The sequence below is a fragment of the Gekko japonicus genome, unplaced genomic scaffold (genome assembly GCF_001447785.1).
Source record: "Gekko japonicus isolate JY-2015 unplaced genomic scaffold, Gekko_japonicus_V1.1 scaffold603, whole genome shotgun sequence".
In the NCBI taxonomy this organism is placed as follows: Eukaryota; Metazoa; Chordata; class Lepidosauria; order Squamata; family Gekkonidae; genus Gekko; species Gekko japonicus.
In genome coordinates, this window is record NW_015169192.1 from 135,513 (window position 1) to 156,964 (window position 21,452).

The following is a 21,452-nucleotide window of genomic DNA, read 5'->3' on the forward strand; positions in this document are numbered from 1 at the left end:
ATGTGGGCTGAGGATCTTGTATTGTAATGATATGATCTCAGTCTCTTGGTTTGTTCTATCCTGCCATGAAGATCCATTTTATGGATGGAAGGGGCGGGAAGTACATCATTTCAACATATAAATTAGCCATTCTCAATTCTGCTGTCGTGAAAGTGGCACTGGGTCATCCATACCTCTAGGCCCAGAAGTACATGAGAATACAATCACCTAGTATGGCATTAGTGGAAGTTAACTTGTTCTGATGCTGAGATGGCCTATGTGCCTGGGAAACAGTTGTAGCCCTGAACACTTCCCCACCAACTGGTAAAGGAGACTGTTCTTGTTTCCCCCTCTCCTTTTTAGATTCTGCCTGCTTCCCTTACCTGTATAGCCCTGCCCTCTCATCTGAGCAATTATTTTGAGTACTTCAGTGAAATGCTTGGGTGTGGGGTGCTCCAGGAACCCAATAATGTTACCAGGAATAATAATAGTATTTATGCATAAAACACTTTAACAGGATTCAGCCCTGTACAGTCCTGCCTGCAGTGTACAATCATTAGACTTAAGATAAGCTAATTAGAAAAAGGGAAGAGGAGGAGAGGCAGAGATCGGGGGGCAAAGGGCTGGTGAGCAGAGATTAAAAAAAAAGGGGGAGCAGCAGCCAGGTGGGCTGCTGTGAAACTGCTCCAAACCCACACACACTGGCACACAGAAGAGTAGAGGCATGGATGAATTATGAGCTGGACAAAATACAAAGCAGAGTGGGAGCCGTATCAAGCTGCGGTGTGAAGGTTTGGACGTAACTGCATGTGTAAAAATTTAGCCAGAAACTGCTGACTGGCCTGCAAACCAGGGTTTGTAAACAGAATATAAACATAAATAAAACAGAATTTCATAAACCAGCAAGGATGCTGAAAACTGGACCCTTCTAAATGCCCTCTCCAAGAAAGGAAACGGTACCTAAAAATTAAGATACAACCTTTTCTATGAAAAAGTATATTTGTTTATTCTTCAGAGATCACAAATTTCAACTTGTAAAAAAATAGTAAAAACCCCAGACCAAGCTAACAGATAATAGAAAGTCTACAATGCTACAATGTAGCTTACTGCAGTGGACAAGGCCTGACCCACAGATCAATTTAACAACACAACAGGAAATGCTACAATGTAGCTTACTGCAATGGACAAGAGGTTACCCATAGATCAATTAAAAAACACACTACAGGCAGTGTTCCCTCTAAGCCGAGTTAATGTGAGCTAGCTTACCATTTTTTAGCCTCCAGCTCACACATTTTTGTCTTAGCTCAGGAAGGGATGGCTCCAGAGCAAACTAATTTATGCAGTAGCCACATCGCTCACTCACAACTTTAATGCCAGTAGCTCACAAAGTAGATTTTTTTGCTCACAAGACTCCACACCTTAGAGGGAACATTGACTACAGGATGTTCTGGCTAAGGATTGGGATACTCAGGTTAGAGGTTCCAATCCACTGGGTTGTGCACACATGGGGCTCTGTTGAAAAACGAGATTACCCTGTAACAAACCATTTTGGGACCTCTTTCAGTCTTATGAGTCCGAGTCATGTAGGTGGGTCATTTTATCATTCCCATATATAAAAACCACAGATATGCAGTTAGGGTATGTATAAACCCCTGCAGGGATTTCGTCATACATGCGTTTGTGACAAAAAGAGATACTTCAGTAATCTCAGCAATAAGAAAGACTCTAGCCTGGGAATAAGGGCTGTCATCACTTAGCCTAGTTGTCTTGGTTTTCTCAAAGCCACAATGGAAGAGACCCGGGGAGGGCTCAGAACAACAAAATCCAAGAACCACGGGGTGCTAAGGCAAGCCCTGCCAGATAATTCATGCTTTTCAAGCAGCAAAAAAATGAGGGGGAAAACTCCAAAGCAAACCTGCAGCTTCACAAAAGGCAATGTGAGACTTGACATTCACAGCAAGGATGACAAAAAGGAAGGTAGAACTCTGTGACAACCGAGGAAAGCTATTAATGTAATTGCGTTCAGTGGAACTGCTTAGTCCAATAAGATGCTTCTAGTGCAAAGGGATTTTGAGTGAAATATTCAAGAGATGTTTCAGCAGCTGCAGCATCAGTTCCTGGGCCTCATATGTTAGGTTCACATTCAGAAGTCGTTTAACAAGGATCACAACTTGGTTTCCTCACTTCTCATTGCCAGCAGGGTCCACAATCATCAATGAATGGGTTTCCTCGTTATTGGCTGTTTCATGTGTGGGCTGGTTCTAGGGATGAAAAACAGCAATGAAAGCCTCTGAAAACAATGCAATACTCTGTACTACTTCCTCTTTATCGGGGCCACTTCACAGATTTCAGGACAAGTTTTCAATCGTTAACGTAGGTCTTTCTACAATGTGCACAATAATTGGTAGGTGGAAGACGTACATATGTAAATACACAGGAAACATGCATCTGGGGCCAAGTTATGTTTCTCAGTGCATATTTCACTCCATGAGTCTCCCCCCTTCATGCACCAAAACATTCCTTGCAGAATCATGGAAAAGGAATGACTAGCAGCACCTTAGTTTAATTTTTGAGAGACCAGCCAGAAGCCTAACCAACCAGGTATTACTCACTTCATTCTGCTCTTCAAACATGTGCTTCAGAATCTTTTCAGGGTCAGGAATTTTTGGAAGAATCCACAGCTTAATCCTTTATAAAACAAAATATTAAAGTGTGTTAAAACAGCAGATTTTTTGTTTAATTAGATTACCAATATTTAAAAGCTGTGCTGAGGATTTATTTATGTAAGATTGTTGCATGTCAGGACTATGAAGAACCCTGCGAGATCAGACCAAAGGCTCATTTACCCCAGCATCCTGTCTCCCAAGTGGCCAGTAAGATGCTTCTAGGAAGCAGACATGTGAGACATGGATGTGAGCTTGCCCCTGCTACTGGATACACACCTATAGAGCATTAGAGTGAAAAGCAAAAACCCAGTTTGATCTTGCTATCCAAAAACATTTTGCTCAGCTCTCTATAGGCCATAAACTCTCATTTTAATCAGATTTGGATTTCAAAAACTGAGTTTGGGACTGAGCTATAGTAAAGCAAGAAGCAAATTATAATTCCATATATATTTCCATTTGTAAAAATTCTCAGCCTTAGCCACAAATAGTCCCCAGCAGGAAAGATTAAACAGAAATGGTCCTACAGCAGAAAAGACAAACCAGAAGAAAAATTTATGTTAAAGTTTATCTCACCTCTTCAAGTAAATTAGTAGAATGACCAACAGCAGAGCCACACATAAAGGAATTAAAACTAACAAAAGAAGAGACTTGGAAGTTCTACCATCTGGAAAAAAGATAAGCAACAACAAGCAGTTAGGCACCAAACTGCAGCTTTCAAATGGAACAGTTGTAGGAGGTAAATAAAAGCCAAATGTTATTTTCCCCTGTTATATCCTTAAGACACATGTAGATAATGGAGGAAAGATGGCTGATTATTTGAGTTTAGAACTGGTTTAGAACACAGAACTGGTAAGAATTTTGGGAGCCAGTCTCATGCTTCATCTAATTTCCCCAGGTGATATACAAAGAAGGCCTTCGGGGAGGGCGGGATATAAATCCAAAAATAAATAAATAAAATTTTAAAAGGCTTTCTCTGTAGCATCTCCATGTTCCTAGCTGTGTCACTACAGTCTAACAGCAGTTTGTGAAGGTCACAAACAGAATCCCCCCCAACCCTGCTATCTAGCATCTTTTGAACTGGAGATGCCACGGTTTGAATCTGAACTAGGGATGTGTGCTCGGATATAACCAAGCTGAATATATAACCGAAAAAATGCCTTATCAGTATTTTCTGGATATATTCGGGTCTCCGAATGGTAACCAGGATTTTCTGTGATATCAATAAATGAGTCCCAAAAAATCCCACAAGCATTCGGGATTAACCAAGCGTATCGGCAGCATTTGAAGACTGCCAGGACTGTTTTTTCTGTTCTGTTTTTCCCCCCCCCCAGGAGTGTCTGTGTCTTCTCGGGCTTGGTATTGGGTTGCAAGGTTGATTTGTGTTAGGTTATGCCCTTGTAAATTGTTTTTGTAGAGTTTGCAAAGCTGTGTTCTTTGCTTGAGTTGCTTTGTGTCAGGTTTGCTTTTTGCAGTGGATTCTTAGGTTTCACATTATATTCTTGGGTTGTGCATTAACATAGGTTCTTGGGTTTTACATTGCTCTAGAGTCCAGGGCTGTATACTGGCTGGATTCTCTGATTTTACATTTGCTAGGCTTGCAACAGTTTTCCTGTTCTGCGTAGCTTGGCGATTCTTGTGTTTTATATTTTTTTCCCTATAGGAACCAATGAAGGATGGCTGGGGGCACCTCATTCAGGAGTTATGTATAGGACAGGCACCAGCAGCTTTGCTGAAATTCTGGTGACAGCAGCCAACAGCTTCTCCAGCCTCCTGTAAAGATTCCCCATTGGGAATAACGGAGCCAAAAAATATTAGAATCCCCCCCCCAAAAAAACCCAAACAAACCCCAATCTGAATACTAGGAACCTGTATTCCTGAGTATTAGGAACCTGGGAACCTGGGAATACTGATATTTTTCGGCTCCCTGATATCTGGAGCTGGAATCTGCATGTCCCTAATCTGAACCCTCTTGAATACAAGACATAACCCTAGGTCCTCCCCCAGAACTGTGGCAAGATCAGTAGGCTATTTTAACCCCCCCCCCCAATTACATTAATGTAGGAAACATTCTGGAAGCTACATCTGTCCAAATCATCACCCATGAAGAAAAATACCCCCATCTGTAAAAGAGAAACAGTATCCTCCCTCTGCAAGTTTCTTTTGAAAATAAAGGACATTCAGACCATATGGCACTTGGGAGTGTATAAATACAAAGAGCCCACAACTGTCATGGAGACTCAAAATGGAAATACTTTCTGGATCGAGACATATAAGGCCCCTGTATGAGAATGCAGGAAAACACACAACAGTGGAACAGTAGATGCTTCTCACCTTCAACTGTATTGCTCCACTCACTCCAGTGTCCAGCTGTTGACTTGACTCTCACTCGGAAAGTGTGCGGCACATCAGGCTTGACTTGGATTGTTGCACTGTCAGCATCCACTGAGGGCTTAAAAAGGAAAAGACATCCACATGTTGAAAGTCTTTGCCTGGCCTATGAACATTCTGTAAGTTTAAAACATTCTGGGTCTTTTAAAAAGGTATATTAAAAACAAGTGATATTACTGCTGCAAATGGCACTGTGTTTCTTTTATAAGCAACCGTGCATTGTGGAGTAATGTTACAGATTAGACCTCTTGCATTTCTGGTTCTACCACCTGCCAACTAAGGACATATGTCTGTTGAAAGTGACAAAAAAGCAAATTCAGTCTTGGGTTGTATCAAAAGGGCCACAGCATCGAAACCGCAGGAGGTCATAGCACCTCTGTATACTGCCTTGGTCAGGCCGCACCTTGAGTACTTTGTGCAGTTCTGGAGGCCTCGCTTCAAAAAGGATGTGGACAAAATTGAGAGGGTGCAGAAGAGAGCGACAAGGATGATCAGGGATCTGGAGACTGTGCCGTACGAGGAAAGGCTAAGGGTCTTGGGAATGTTTAGTTTGGAGAAGAGGAGATTGAGGGGGGACATGATTGCTCTCTTTAAATATTTGAAAGGATGTCATTTGGAGGAGGACAACAAGCTGTTCCAGTTGGCAGCAGAGGATAGGACCCGTAGCAACGGGTTTAAATTACATGCAGAAAGGTATCGGCTAGATATTAGGGAAAACTTTTTCACAGTCAGAGTGGTTCAAAGGTGGAATCAGCTGCCTAGGGAGGTGGTAAGCTCCTCTTCACTGGCAGCTTTCAAGAAGAGGCTGGATGAGTATTTGTCAGAGATGCTTCAGGCTGGTCCTGCATTGGGTAGGGGGTTGGACTAGATGGTCTGTATGGCCCCTTCCAACCCTATGATTCTAAAAGCTTCTGCCACATTTATTTATTTATCTATCTATCTCCCACCTTTCAGCCCAATGGGGACCCAAAGCAGCTTACATTTTTCTCCTCGCCTCAGTTTTAAATTCTTTAAGGGTGCCACAAGATTCTTTTTTTAAGTTTTGCAACAATAGACCAACACAGCTGCTACTCTGGAATGTATCGTACAGGGCGATTTGCTGTACAGAAGTTTCCAGTAGGGATGTGGACCCTCATCCCAGGATGGTGACCAACGACATGGTGAACCACTTTCGATCTTTAGGAGGCAGCTGAAGATGGTTTGATTTAGGACTGCCATTTGGTTAAGTTTAGTAACAGTCATGAATTGTGAGTTTAAATATATCTATGTTGTAAGCTGCCTCGAGCTCCATAAAGAAAGGCAGTTAATAAATGTTTAAATAAAGAAATAATGCTATCTTTCATAGCACAAGAGCACTGGCACAGGGAGAATGTTTTTAGTGATCAGCGTCATGCTGTCAGCTATGCTGCCATGGGGGTTGGGATGGTCAGGCAGTGTCAGTGTAATTGCTCTTGCATTCCTTTCTGTGCTTCGCGCTGAAACGCTTATCTGTAAAGATGTGCAGGTGGGAGTTGTGGTGTCTGCCTTTTCCAGGGAGCCATGGGAGAGTGCGAGTTCCCAGCTTCAGCTAGCAACGGTTTGCAAGCTTTATCCCGCGCGCGGGAGGGCGCCTAATTGGCCAGTGCAGTGGGGTGTGTGTGCATACGAATACCCTATATCCTATTATGCCCAAGGGGCAGCTGCCATTCTTAACAGTGCCTATGTTAATGCATCTATAGCTCTTCAATAAAGTATTACCTTTCCTACTACGTTGTTGGCTGTGGGTTCTGACACATGCATGCACCAGATGTTAGAAAGTACCAGCACCACCAAGCAACAATATGTCATGTTTGGAAAGACAGATAAGACAGCTCTCCTGATTCCTAAGCAGGCTTTGAAATCCCAATATTTAATTCATTTTAACTGGTTGTCCCATCCTGATAATCCAGTATGAAGAACATTTTAGCATGCTTTAAAGTGAGACATCAGCACATGTGAAAACTGACAAAAGAACACTCCTAGGACAATATTGTTCTCATGCTTATATTCTGCTCTTCTTTGAAAGGCTTGGTACGGCTTACAGGTGGTCTCCCAACCAGGTATGAACCATGCCCACACCTGCACAAACAATGGTACAGCACCAGAAGCTTCCAGACCATTCATTTCAATCAGTTTGAAAATAACCCAATGCCCAAAACGAAGTTGATGGTAACATGCTCATGTGAGTAGGAAGCCCACCACACGTGTGTACAGCTTGATTTCAGAAGGGTGGCCATTCAGTCTGTTGTAGCAAAGTACAACAGGAATCAATTGGCACCTTTAAGACTATTCAAGTTTAGTCCAGCATAAAGTTTCACAGGCCAGAGCTGATGTAGTCAGAGCTTGGAGAACCAGGGTCTCCCATATGCATCAGTGCTGCACACAATTCTGCATAAGCATCTCCCTCCATACAAGATGGTGTTCATGGCCTTGGAAGTGAATAGGAAATCCCCGGCTTACTGGGATGCCCCTGCAGAGGAAAGCTTTGGCTCATGCTTGTCCTGATATTTAAGCTGCAATAGTGGTATTCCTCTTAATGGATGGCCAGGTAATGAATGCTACATTATTATGGAAGTTAAAAATTAAAGAGGTTTTTTTTTTTACAAAGGCATGTAGTTTCTTTCCAGTGCACACCAACAATCACTGAAACACTGTAACTAGTTTAACTGTAAATTAATCAAAATAGCCACTTACCCTATGTTTGTGTTCGTGATCAACTTCTACTTCATAATTCAACCTATATAAATTGACTGGCTTAGTCCATCGTAGAACTACTTCACTGCCATTCTTTGAGTGGAGTGAGAGGACTGGAGGATCTAATTTTACTGAAATATCAAACACCAAGGGGGGGAAATAATGAAGTCCAGCTTCTTCTTTTTTTAAAAAAACACCAACATAACATTAACGCTATTTGTAAGCTTTAAAATAAAACACGAATCAAATATTCTCTAAGAGGCATCTTTCCCATTCAAAACACAATAAAGTCACAGGGGAGGAAGCAGCCCCGCGGAGCTCTGCTGAATTCACTGATCCCAAAGCAACTGGTTTTAGGAAAGAGAGAATTAGAACCCCCCCTCTCAGCCCTATCTGCTCGTACAGGGACCCACATCAACTCACTCTCCCCTCCTCAGCCACAACACAGCACCCTTCTTCTTTGCCACAGCCTGTGCATGCTAGAGGCTTGGTAGTGCTTTCTGTGGTCATTAGAACCCCCCTCTCAGCCCTATCTGCTCGTACAGGGACCCACATCAACTCACTCTCCCCTCCTCAGCCACAACACAGCACCCTTCTTCTTTGCCACAGCCTGTGCATGCTAGAGGCTTGGTAGTGCTTTCTGTGGTCATTAGGATGCTGTGCCCTCAGAGCAGCAGCCCCGGCAAGAAATCTTATCTCTGCCTCTCCCCTGAAACACAGGGCCTCCCCTCACTCAATCTCATCCAAACCTGGGTTGCTCTCCCTCCCCCCATAGCATGGATGACTATCTCAGCTGCTCCCTCACACTAGGGGAAAGGGTATCATGTCGTGAGAGGCATCCTCCACGCCTATGTTCCATTACGACCTCTAAGATCAATCAGGAACAGCCTCTTCAGTCCACCTCCCATGTGCAGAGCTGAGACTGCAAAGACATGTGGACAGGCATGTTCAATGTCACTCTCCTCCACCCCCCCACCCCAAATTCCTTCCTTGTGGAGAACAGCCAAGGCTTGAGCCTTGGCATCTTTGAGAAGTAACGCATGGCTTTTATTAGACGTAGGGAGGATCAGTTCCATTTTAATTATCTGAGCAAGTTTCAGCATCGTTCCCTATTCCAAATGTGTGGCACAGAGTGGACTAAGACCAAATCAATAATTTTAAAAAAATCAAACCAACCTAAACAATTTATTGAACGTGAAAGCCAGCAGATGGGTTGAATGTTCCCAGAATTGCCTTGAATTGAAATAGTGATAAGCTGAACATTCCCGACGATCCATAAAAAACCACACTGAAACTCAGATCCACTGTGAGTGATATTTGTGCATGGCTGTGCTTCGCCGTTAGAGTCAAGCCTTGAGGGAAAGCAACATCAGAAAATCAGTAAATGATAAAGCTTGGTCAGCAATGGCCGCCAACAGACAAGGGAGAAACAAACACAGGAGATGAGAAATCTCAAGGTGCAACGCAGCTAAACTGAAGGAGTGCACTCCTGTTTTATTCATACTTATAGTCTGGGGTTGTGGCCTCCAAAGGCCTGGGCATGCCCAGTAGAACTCCCCCCCCCCCATGACAGCACACCACGACTCATCACAAACTACTCTGAAACTCCCTCAAGTTGAAACCCTTCCTGATGTGGTATGAGGCAGGTAAGATTGTTTCCTTCAATCATATGCCTGGAAGTACTCTCAGTCTGCATGGAAAAACTGGTTGAATCAGTGTAGCGTGACCCAGTCTCCACACACAAAAGTAGGCCTTCAGACACATGCAGGGTACACATTGCTTGATACCAGCCAGTCTTGTGGTGGCAAAAGGTCACTCCTAACACTCATATGTAACCTACTACTTTTGAGCACAGGCAAAGAAATGCTTTACACATCTCACAGCTATGCTACAGCTGCAGGGATGGAGGCAGAAAACAGCATGGCCAAGAGGTGAAAGACAGGAACAGATTTTTCAGGATAAAATTCAACATCTAACATTCCCCACTTTCGCCAAGGGTGTTTTGCATACAAATAGTTCAATTTCACTAGCAACTTGAGCAAAAGAACCTGATTTTGTCCTTTATGAGACAAAGCCAAATATATCAGGATAATAAAAGGCAAACTTGGAGTTTGAAAAGTTCCAAAAATAAACTTCTGTATCACTCTAAAAGGCAGAACATGAACTGCAACAAGGTGGGTCAGCTCCACGGAGAGTGAGACCAGACCAAATTGTCTTCCTTCCTCAGATTTGATGCCTGGTGACGGGCAATTATTTTGGAAATGCTGTTGGCAGGCAAAGGTGGCAGAAAGTAATTAAAATGTATCACCCTTGCCCTGTGACTCTCCCAAATGAATCTTCTGTCTTAAAAGGGAAGATCCTTAACATTATATTAATCATTTTCCATTGTGCCACTCACAATGGATTCCAAAACTCAAATAAACTGGATTAAAACCCCTTGCAGCTCTACACTACAGAGAAAAAGCCTGAGCAGTCTCAAAATTCCCCAGTCATTTTGGAGCCAAAAAAGAATCCTCAAGTACTAACCAGTAGGACATCCTGTAGGAAGTGTCAGGGCTTGCTTTCTCTCCGGCTCGCCATGAACACTTCATGTAGTTCCTATTCAACCAAACGCATGTGACATTTCTGGCTCCGGTACCTGCAGCTCCTGGAAAGGAAAAGTAAGACCATCAAAAGTAAGATTCCTTCCCTCCCTTGCAAGCATTTCTCTTCCATAGTGAGCTTATGAACCTTTGGCACTGCCTGTCTGTAGCGATACATGACTGAAAGTCCAGAAATTGGATTTCTAGCATAGCAGCAGGTTGCTAGCAAGGACTTGTACTTTTTTTTTTTTAACAGTATTTTTATTAAGGTTTTCCAAACATAAATCCAACATACAGCTATTCCTTCACTTCACTACAGATGAGCATATAGCCTCATTTCCTTCCAAACTCTATATACAAAACCATATTCCTAACCCTTCACCTTCAACTTCCAATTATACAATTTTTTCCAGTTTTCTTCGAAAAATGTATCATCTTTCCCCTTTAATGTACATGATATTTTATCCATTTCAGGAATTTCAAATAATTTCTGTATGACCTCTATCTTTTCAGGGATTTTTTCCTTTTTTCCAATACTTGGCAAATAAAATTCTCACAGCCGTTATACAATGCAACAACAAATACTTTCCCATACATCTCTGGAATCATATTAAGTAGACACAACTCTGGTTTAAGGGGAATAGGAACTCCCACAATTTCTTGTAACATTTTACTTATCATCTTCCAGTATTCCTTTGCCTTGCTACAATTCCACCACATATGGAAAGGACTTGTACTGATAAAATTCTGTAACCAAGGACAAATCATACCAATTAAAATATCTGCACACATTTGTTTTGCTTTTCCTTTCAAGGAAGGAAGTGGGAAGATGAAACCGCACAGTGAGTGGGGAGCAGGGGTCAAAGGTGGCCAGAAGTGGCAGGTGTGGGAAATGAGAATGATAAAACCAGTAATAACATTATGCCATGGGTGTCAAATTTAAGGCCTGCAGGCTGGAAGCGGCCTGCCCATGGCTTTACTCAGGCCCATGGCTCCACCACCCCCCGCCCTCACCCTTTGAAGCTTGAGGCTGCTGAAGTTCCCAGCTCCCTCAGTCTTGTCTTTGCTTGTCTTGTCTTTGCTTTGGCAGGAAGCTCTTCTGGGCTTGCAAAGTTACAAAGAAAATATGGAATGGTTTTTTCCATTAAAGTCTCTGCACCCAGATAGAGTACACTGGGATTGTTTCCAGCAATAGAATTTGTGTTCTGGGACTGGAATGGCAGCCCCCAAAGTTGAATTACAGTCTCTGAGCAATAGAATCTGTGTTCTGGGACTGGAATGACTGGGCGCAGAGTGAAATGACAACCCCTGGGAGTAGCAGCAGCATTCTGGGAATGGAATTCCACTCTGGGGGCCCTCATCCCAATCCCAGAACGCTTCTCCTACTCCCAGGGACTGTCATTTCACTCTGGTGGCTGTCATTCCAGTCCTAGAGTAGCCTATGTGGACCCAGAGACCTTAATGGGAAATCGATTCCACAGTTTCTTTGCAACTTTGTCTGTGCTGCAATGTATTTCAATTGACTGGAGCTCAAGAAGTTTCATTTTCCAGTGTTTGTAAAGTTGAAGCTGTTGTTTGATGGAGTTGTCTCCTTGCAAATACAGGGTTGATGTTTTGAGCCAGTTTGTCTCTGCTGAATAGACCTCAGAATGGGTGCCTGAGTGAGTACTTTAACCTGGGAACCCACAGCCAAAGGGGGACATTACACTGGAGAGCCACTGTCACTCTCCATATATATGGGGGACGGGAGATGCTTACAATGCACAGCCATTTTATATTCATAGGCTCAGAGCATTTTATATTTTTAGTTTCTGCTGTGACCCTTATGATTTTTTTTGATGTTTTATTTTAAAAACTGCATTGCTAAACCCCACTATTCCCCCATCTTTCCATTTTAGGCAGGCATCTTTTTTAGGGGAGGTAGGTTTGAGAGGTGTCAGTTATCAAAGACTGTTAAATAAACAAAATATTGCAAAAGTTTTAAGCATATTTGTATTTTAAGTAAAAAAATATTATCTTTAATTGTGTTTCTACCTTTTATGAAGTTTATATCTCTGCTACCTGGCATTACATTTTATGACACGCATGGCCTGGCCCCACAATGTCCCATTTATGTCAGATCCAGCCTTTGTAACAAATGAGTTTGACACCTCTGCTCTATGTGGTCTCTTCTGGCATGAAGAGCATTCACTAGACATAATCCAAACAATTTAAGGGTATATTTTGCCAGCTCTGAAATCTAAAACGTGTTGTGATTTTGCTATGGCCCAGTGGTTTTTAGGGTGATCTTATATTGTATATTGTGTTATTATATTGTATTGTTTATATTTTTATGTCAGCCGCCCTGAGCTGGCTTTGCTGGGAGGGCGGGGTAAAAATCTAATGAAATAAATAAAATAAATATTTTTTCAGGTTTTTTTTAACGTTTTATTCTACTGATTTAATTTTTTTTTAATCCCGCATTTCCTCCAAAACTTTTTAAATGCAAAGAAAGGTCCTCAGCCCTGGCCTTGACTCTCCCCTTCCTTTAGAGTATTAATGGATTAATTAATCCATTAATTAATTGGGTCGTATCCAATGTTTACCCTTCTGCCAGAGTGAGGCTTCTTTCACCCTAGTAAGTGGGAGTAGTTGGATTTAACCCTGTGTGGGTTGCAAGATCACGTAAGATCGTTTACCCCAGCTTGGATGCTATTAAGAAGCAGGTTTCCCCCTGCTTCCCCACAGCACTGTGTCACTTCCATGTGCCTCTGGGTTTTCCCCTGTCTTTTGTGCTTTGCTGTGATGCTTTGGGAAAGACTGCTGTATAGCTGGGGTGGCAACCATGAGGATAGGAAAGCTGCCATCTCATTATAGCTTTATAACAATCAGGGTCTCTGCATCCCCAGCTTTCATAAACAAAAAGTAAGTCTCTTACCCCTTTTATTATGGACATGTGCCTTTCCCTTTATATCACCACAATGAAACAGGCTAGAGACTTGAGGGGGAGAACTGGGAATTCAGAGAACCTGTTAGACATATTGTTGAACTGCTATATTACTATAATGAAATGTCAAATAATCATTAAAAAAAAACATGTGTTGGTACAGAGTTGGAGGGTAGCCACTCTTGAGGGACTAGGGCAGGGAACATGCAGCAAAACCTGCCATATGAAGCCCCATTGCTGCTGTGTTGTATTGGCAGTCACAGCAGCAGTGGAAAAACCACACAAGTTTATTACCATCTGGAACTGGTCAGGGCCAGGCAGCTCTTCTGGCTTCCTTAGGCGCATGGTTGTCTGAGAAAGAGGGGGGGGGAGTCTTGGCCTAACGCAGCTCAACAGGTAGTGTGAGAAATGTCTGAACTCACTTATGCTATCATACAACTGTTAGTTGTGTCAGTGACATGTGGGTAGTGGAAATTCCCAGGGAGCTGCATCTAAAATAGCAGCAGGCTGGTGAGGCATTGGAATTTTGCACATCTTACTGGTAATAGCCCCAATAACAATTTCTGTAGTCTCCCAAAGCCTGAATGACAACCCTACTAGGGCTTACTGACAGGGTGGTAACTTAAGACCCTTAGGGTGCGTTCAGACGCGCCGTTTCAGCCGGCATAAACTGCTCCGGTTGGAACCGTTGCAGTTTATGCTGGCTGAAACGCGATCACACTTACCTCCTGTCTGCGGATCCCATCACTGTATGCCCGGTCACATGCAGCGGGCGTCGGCGTTTTTTTCTTTTTTTAAAAAAACTCAGTTTGAGCATGCGCATAGGCAGCCATCCACAGAATGGCGATCTTTGCGCATGCGCAAAAAACCCCGTCTTACATTTAAACTTTAAAGGTAAGGACTTACCTTTAAAGTTTAAATACCAAACTGGCCTCCCTGAAGTCCCGGACTCCTCCAAAACGTTAAACTAAGGACCTTTTAAAAAAAAACAAAAAAAACAAATGCCAGGGCGAAGCTTTGCCCAAGCGCATATTGCCGACCTTTAAAAAAATGGTGGGCGAAAATCGGAGGCCTGAGGCTTCCGAACGGAAGTGGCTCTGCAACGGTGGAGAGCGATCAGACGGGGGGGGGGGTTAAAGCGATTACATCCATTGTACTCAGGATACCACCATTTGGGGACCTAGTGGCAGAATACAACGGTGTAAAGCTCTTTGCAATGGTTAGGGATGGAAGGCGTGTGAACGTGTGAATGCCGGTAAGTACACCGATTCCAACCGGCACCTATTCCGTTGCAAATGCCCCGTCTGAACGCACCCAAATTATGTGGTAACAAACCCACATTTGTAGCCACGCATACACTCTTGCTGGAGATGAAAGGGTATAGTGCAGAGACTTATGGAGGAAACTGAGCAGAGAAAAGTGCAGAACGCTGGATATAACAGCTGGGCAGATGCAAATCAGCAGACGTTAAAAGATATTTTCTTAAACCTTTGGAGAAATACTGGTATCATACTCAAGGCATATCTAAAGACTTACCATATTGTACATGATGTACAACATCATAATTCCTGGCTGATACATCCTCACAATTTTTCTGGCAGGAGGTTTCAACATCAAAAGCAATTTTTTCACCCAGAGCCACATTCTCTTCCCAATAAGTGTTTTTTAAGCATCGTTCCTAGGATGAAAAATTGTATTAATCTCAATATTCCCTTGGAAAGCTACATGGGAAAATTTTATAGTGAACTCTCATGAAGAACTAGTATCAACAGAATGTTAATCTCACTGGTTGCAACCTCACACTCTGGAGACAATTTATATATTCAGTTGCCAAGTGCTGAGATAACCTAATACTCACAAGGATCACAGTGGTAACACTCAACTGTAACAAAACCATACTGTGTAAAATCTGGCTATATATATTATAAATAATGTCACAGGATCAAGTGTAACATACAAACCATATAAACTGTAACCAGGGGTCTTGTTGTAGAAAAAGAGCTGCCGGAGCTCATTAGCATAACTCATTAGCATAAATTATTTGCATATGCCACGCCCCCTGACATCACCGGAAGTGACAGAAGGCCACACCCCCTGACATCACCGGAAGTGTGTCAGAAGGCCCGGCTACTTACCCTCCTGCTTCATCCTCATTCCCAAACGGAATGAGGATCGAAGCAGAGGGCGGGGTAAAGAAGGGGGCGGGGCTTCACCACGTGACCGCCCCGCCCCCTAGAGGTTCTCTTCCGGAGCTCCGTACCTGAGAGCTCCCCCCCGACTAGAGCCCTGACTGTAACATACCAAACTTACCAGATAGAGCATGAGGTTGAGGATGCTATATCCTGACTGGAAAGATAAGAAGCAAGAGATATGCATTCCACAGGACTGTTGATTAGAATCATTGCCCACTTTTAGGCAGTGATACGACTAGAGACAGTTTAAACAAAGCATTTGGCATAACTTGCAGGTTGCCACCCGAGAGAGGAGTGATTCTTGATAAAGAGTTTGTTGAAATGGAGATGGCTATATGTAGAATCACAATTGGAAGTTTCCTTTAACCAGTGAGATAGAGAGAAGCATATATATGGACTTACCTGTTCAGAGCTGGTAGTTGAAAATGATATGATTTATTCATATGGTGGAAAACGGTGGAATGTTGGAACTAATTATACGATTGTACGTTGCTACTGCATGTTTATGATATTAGTTATATTTAAAGAGTATGTACACTATACTGATTTCTTACTGCATGTTGTATGATATTACTGATACTCAATTTTGTATCTTACACTTAATTCTGTGACACTGTTTACAATGTATATAGCCAGATTCTACATGCTGTGGTTTTGTTATTGTTAAGTGCTGAGATAAGACATCACGTCATAGACAAGCACATGTGAAGGGGAGGTCGTAGTAATTCTGGGGCCCTGGGAAAAACCCAAGGATCAGGCCCCAGAATCACTCAGCATGAGGGTGATCAGCTTGATGGTGGTGGGGGTCCCTTGACCACCCCTCAGTTGATTGTCCCCACCACCCTCCACCCGTGCCGCCTGAGACTTGGGGCAGTGGGGGAAATCAGCAAGGACTGCCGCAATGGGGGCTTCCAGGCAGCAGATGGGGCAGTTAGCTGGAGGGTGGGGCTTCCAGCAAACTCTCCCCAATACAAGGCTCACAGCAGCTGCCCAGGATGCCCTGTGGTGAAGAAGAAGAGACGGGATTTATACCCTGCCCTTCTCTACCCAAAGGAGTCTCAGAGCGGCTTACAATCCCCGTTCCCTTCCCCTCCCCACAACAGACACCCTGTGAGCAGTGTTCCCTCTAAGCTGAGTCAGTGTGAGCTAGCTCACAGTTTTTTAGCCTCCGGCTCACACATTTTTGTCTTACCTCAGGGAGGATGGCTCCAGAGCAAACTAATTTATGCAATAGCCATATCACTTGCCCACACCTTTTAATGCCAGTAGCTCACGAAGTAGAGTTTTTGCTCAGAAGACTCCACAGCTTAGAGGGAGCATTGCCTGCGAGGTAGGTGGGGCTGAGAGAGCTCTTTCAAGAACTGCTCTTGAGAGAACAGCTCTGAAAGAATTTATAACTCACCCAAGGTCACACCAGCAGCTGCATGTGGACGAATGGGGAATCAAACCTGGCTCTACCTGATTAGAGTCCGTACTCTTAACCACTACACCAAACTGGCTCTGCATGTGTGAGCAACTCAAATACAAATACAAAACCTGTATTGGCATAAAATATCAAATACAATGTACAGCATAGAGCCTCAAGATAGGCCAGGGGGGTGGTATCACATTCCGAATTGCCTTAATATGAGCCTCTCCTCCTAGATACCTCATAAAATAAATTTGCTACAGGTTCAAGAATTTCTATATTATGTGAAGACAATAAACAAATAATTTTATACTCATCAGGTTGGCCCAAAAGGGGGTCCAACACAGGTTCAACATAAGCAACACGGATGTCATAGTGGAATTTACAGTACAAAAGCAAATGTCTAATAGATTCAATTTCCCCCATCCCACATGGGCACAATCTATCTTTATAAGGAATTTTCTTGAACCTTCCCAATAAAACAGCTGAGGGAAGGATGTCGAACTGAGCTAGCATGAAAGCCTACGAAGATGGGGCTGAATTAGTCTTGCCAGATATCCTGAGGAAATGTGGCTGAAAGAGAGTTCCATACTCAAGGAAGAGCAATGTCTGTGCGCAAGTCTTCCCAGATCTTGCACCTCTATATCGAGGAGTCTTTGTTTGAGTAAGGCAAAAGCTTTCTGCTCAGACAAAGTACCAAATCATCAAAACTAAAGCCAATTATAGAATTTCCCCCCTCTATATTAATCAGCCAAATCAATAGATGGGATTCTGTTAACATGTGTACCACAAGACTGTTTGGCCAATAAAACTCACTGTCTGGCCAATAAAACCTCTGGCTTTGATGTCACATGGTGAGCCCAATTTAACCTCTTTTCCTGGCTGTGGGGAGAGATGGTGGTAGCAGGTAAAATTAAACTGAGACTTCCAGATTCTGCAGAGTCATTTTTCTTGACCCTTATTTCACCACCACTTCCTTATTTATTTATTAAATTAGTCTTTTAAATTGCCCTCCCCTGTGGGACAGGGCTCAGGGTGGTGTACACCAATAAGAGACAGTCATATATTAAATCCACAGTATTTGGCCTAAGCAGATGGCACTAAAGACTTCCGGGGGGGGGGAGGAACAGGAGTACCAGGCAGATGGAAACTGTCGCTGTCCTCAACCAAACACCTGGCAGAACATCTCTGCCTTACAGGCCCTGCAGAATTGCATTAAATCCCTCAAGGCATGGATGTTATTTGGCAGGGAGTTCCATCAGGTTGGAGCCAGGACAGAGAATGCCCTAGCTCTGGTTGAGGACAGTCAGATATCTCTCAGGCCATGGACCACCAGTAAGTTCTTATCTGCTGAGCACAATGCTCTTGGGGGGGGGTATACAAGGAGGTGTGATCCCAAAGGTATGTGGCTCCCAGACCATTTAGGGTCTTAATGGTTAACAACAAAACCTTGAACCTGACCCAGAACTCCACCCAAAGCCAATACAGCTCACACAACACAGGTTGAATGTGTCCCATTCGCGGGGTCCCCGTAAGGACCCACGCTGCCACATTCTGGACCAGTTGGCGTTTCTGGGTCAGTCTCAAGGGCAGCCCTGCGTAGCTAATCTGGAGGTGACTATAGCATGGATTATTGTGTCTAGGTCAAGGTGGGACAGGTAAAGGGTCAGTTGCCTGGCCTGGTGAAGCTGGAAAAACACCAGTCTTGCAACATTTGTGATCTGGGCCTCCATTGATAGGAAGATATCTGGAACCACACCCAGGCTCCTGACAGTTGGTACCGGTGTTAAGGGCACACCATTAAGAGCCAGGAGTTGGCACCCCAGACCTGTGTCCTCCCTACCCAGCCACAGAACCGCCATCTTAGCAAGACTCAGTCTCAGCCAGCTCTGTTTCAACCATCTCACTACAGCCTCCAGCCCCTCAGCCAAATTTACTGGAGTGGTATCTGGCCAGTCACCCATCAACAGCTATAGCTTGGTGTCATCAGCGTATTGGTGGCATCCAAGCCTGAAACTCCGCACCAGTTGGGTGAGAGGGCACATGTAGATGTTAAACAACATTGGAGAGAGGATTGCCCCCAGAGGAACCCATCATACTAATGGGTACCTAGTTGACACCCTGTCTACCAGGGCCACCCTCCGTCCCTGACCTTGGAGAAATGAGGTAAGCCATTTCAAGACTACCCCATGAACTCCTGTGTCAGGGAGGTGGTGGGTCAAGAGACTGTGACTGACCATGTCGAACGCTGCTGTAAGATCAAGCAATAGCAGCAATGTCAACCCGCCCCAATCCAGCTGTTTGCGGAGATCATCTGTGAGGGAAACCAAAGCCATCTCTGTCCCATGGCCAGGATGGAAACCAGACTGGAATGGGTCCAGTGCCAATGTGTCATCCAGGAATCTCTGGAGCTGCTCTGCTTCAAGGAGCATACTGTCGATGGAATGGAAGGAGGGGAGGTGGGAAGAAGGGAAGGGAAAAATAAGGTGACTACCAAAGTCCTCAATTTCATAAGAATTGCTGTACCTGTATTGAAATTTTTTAATTTATTTATACTATTAGCTAGGGAATGATGGAATCCAAAGGACTAGGGATTTTACTAAAAGTTCACTTACTAAATCTTCACTGAAGTCTGTGGCATCTGTGCCGCTGCAGCTCTTTTCATCGATATGGTAAGTCACATTATACGGCAGACACTCTATAATAGATATTAGTGATTAATAACATGTTAACAAGAGGAATGCCAGCAGTAGGAATCCTACCTAAGCATCTTGATTAAGGAAATAAATAAAACAAATCCCCTCCACCCAATAACTGATGATGAAAAGGCAGGAAGTTAAGACATCCTCCAGTCACTGCTCCTGCTTTTGTTTTGTCTGAGTCGAGTCAACCAAATCTTTCTAAAGGTCTACCAGATTCATATATTGAATATCTGCGTTTGCTTTTCTCCCCCCCCCCCAAATACAAGATTGGCTAGATTCATTAAATATACCTAGGCTATGTAGGATTTTCCTTTTTTTAAAAAGTCTTGTAAAGGGCATCATCTTCGAGTTTATAACACCATTATCCCGGGAATAAACACCAGTGGGATTACTTCGGAGTAGACAAGCCTAAACTCAGACCGCGGTTAGTGCAGCCGTGCTAACACACAACCGACCACGTTAAATTCAAAGTTGCCCCAGTCCCCACGTCCACGGGACCACAATTCCCCCTCGCTGCCCCTTGCGGGGGACACAACTGCCTTCTCCTCTAACACCCCCCAATCCCGGTGGTAACTCTCGCCTCCCCTCTCCTGCTCAAACCTCCGTTACTCTTCACCTCGGATGACAGCCCCGGCGAAAGCGATGAGCAGCAACTCCCGGGCCTCCATAGACGCTCCGTTCCGTCCCTCCCTTCACTTCTGATCGTCTGGAGGGCCGGCTTAGACGGGAAGGACTATTGTCATCAGAGCCCGCCCCGCCGCTTGCAAAAACAGGGGCGTGACGGCTGGGGCCTCCGCGTTGACTTCGCTCCCATTCGTTTCTCCGAGGCGTCTCGCGTTCAGGAAGCAACATGCCCCAGTTGGTTGGGAACGACCAAGGAGCTTCCTCTCGCGACGTCCCCCGTCCCCCCCTTTGGGCAACTTTATTTGCGCGCTTTAAAAAGAGAGAGTTAAAAGGATACCGAAAAGGCTGTTTTGTTGAGATAAGGAACAGATTCAACACGCACACCAACCCCCACAAGAACGGAGGGGAAACATACTGTAAGTGAAGGGGGAACACCAAGCAACCCACGCCCCGCATATATATTTTTTTGCCTGTTTAATGGCCGCGTGACTTACGCGCGTTCGGCCACCACCCATCTATAGGGGGTGGTGGTTCGACACGTAAAGCTTTCGCGCTTATTCACAGCGCCTGAATGGAGGCGGCGGCGGGGATGGTGGGAAAGACGCACCCGAGGGGTTAAGATGGCGTGTCCCAAGTGGAAGGGGATTCAGTGATTCCCTGAGGAACCCAAACCCTCCACGATCAGATACAAGTAGGAGTCCGACTTGGAGAAGTGAAAGTAAAAGGTTTTATTCACAAACAAGTGGGAGCAGTCTACTCCTGTAGCGAACTACCGTTTGACAGGAGGCTGAAGTTGGTTCCTTATTTGCAGTTACTTATTCATTCCTTATTCATGAATTCATCCAGAAACACTGAGGCGAGTTGGAAAGCTCTGAACCCCAAAATCAGGTCTGGAACACCTCATATCATATACCTCCAGGATCAGGGGACTCTCCCCTTCAAGAAGTTATATCCTGTTACCTGGTCCAAAGCCTGGTTCTTGTGCCAGCTGCTCCAAAGCGCAGTGCCACCAGGACAATCACACAGGCAGACACTGGGGCCTGGCTGCACCCACAAAACAATCTTTGGATGAAATGTCCTGGGTTCAAGAAGCATAGACAAATTATTTCAGCTCATGATTTATTCGTAGGTAGAAACTGAGACAAGAAAGCAGGGCCCAGGGGCCTGCTTATATGCTGGTTCCAAACCACACCCAGCACACACCCAACACCCGTGATAGGTCTATTTACAGTGCCCCCATAACCATAGGTTCATTCTAGGAACCAGATTGGCC

The 21,452-nt window shown here is 44.2% G+C and overlaps 1 protein-coding gene across 1 annotated transcript; it reads right to left on the reverse strand.

Annotated features, from left to right (window-relative positions):
• Positions 1-1,357: 1,357 nt before the first annotated feature.
• IL13RA1 (interleukin 13 receptor subunit alpha 1) lies at positions 1,358-20,238 on the reverse strand. Its single transcript, XM_015416266.1, has 10 exons — positions 20,172-20,238; positions 19,469-19,551; positions 14,790-14,931; positions 10,272-10,392; positions 8,922-9,097; positions 7,746-7,876; positions 4,977-5,094; positions 3,219-3,309; positions 2,592-2,667; positions 1,358-2,240 (listed from the first exon to the last, which is right to left on the reverse strand). The coding sequence occupies exons 1-10, from the start codon at positions 20,221-20,223 to the stop codon at positions 2,160-2,162; spliced, it is 1,071 nt and encodes a 356-aa protein (XP_015271752.1). The 5' UTR covers positions 20,224-20,238; the 3' UTR covers positions 1,358-2,159.
• Between the last annotated feature and the right edge of the window lie 1,214 nt (positions 20,239-21,452).

Bases quoted from the DNA above. Each gene is read 5' to 3' on its own strand.
- IL13RA1 (XM_015416266.1), bottom strand. From the start codon at position 20,223: ATGGAGGCCCGGGAGTTGCTGCTCATCGCTTTCGCCGGGGCTGTCATC. The intron at 2,668-3,218 runs GTGAGATAAACT...TGTTTTATAAAG, and splicing joins CTACTAATTTACTTGAAGAG to GATTAAGCTGTGGATTCTTC. The intron at 2,241-2,591 runs GTGAGTAATACC...TTTCATCCCTAG, and splicing joins TGTTTGAAGAGCAGAATGAA to AACCAGCCCACACATGAAAC.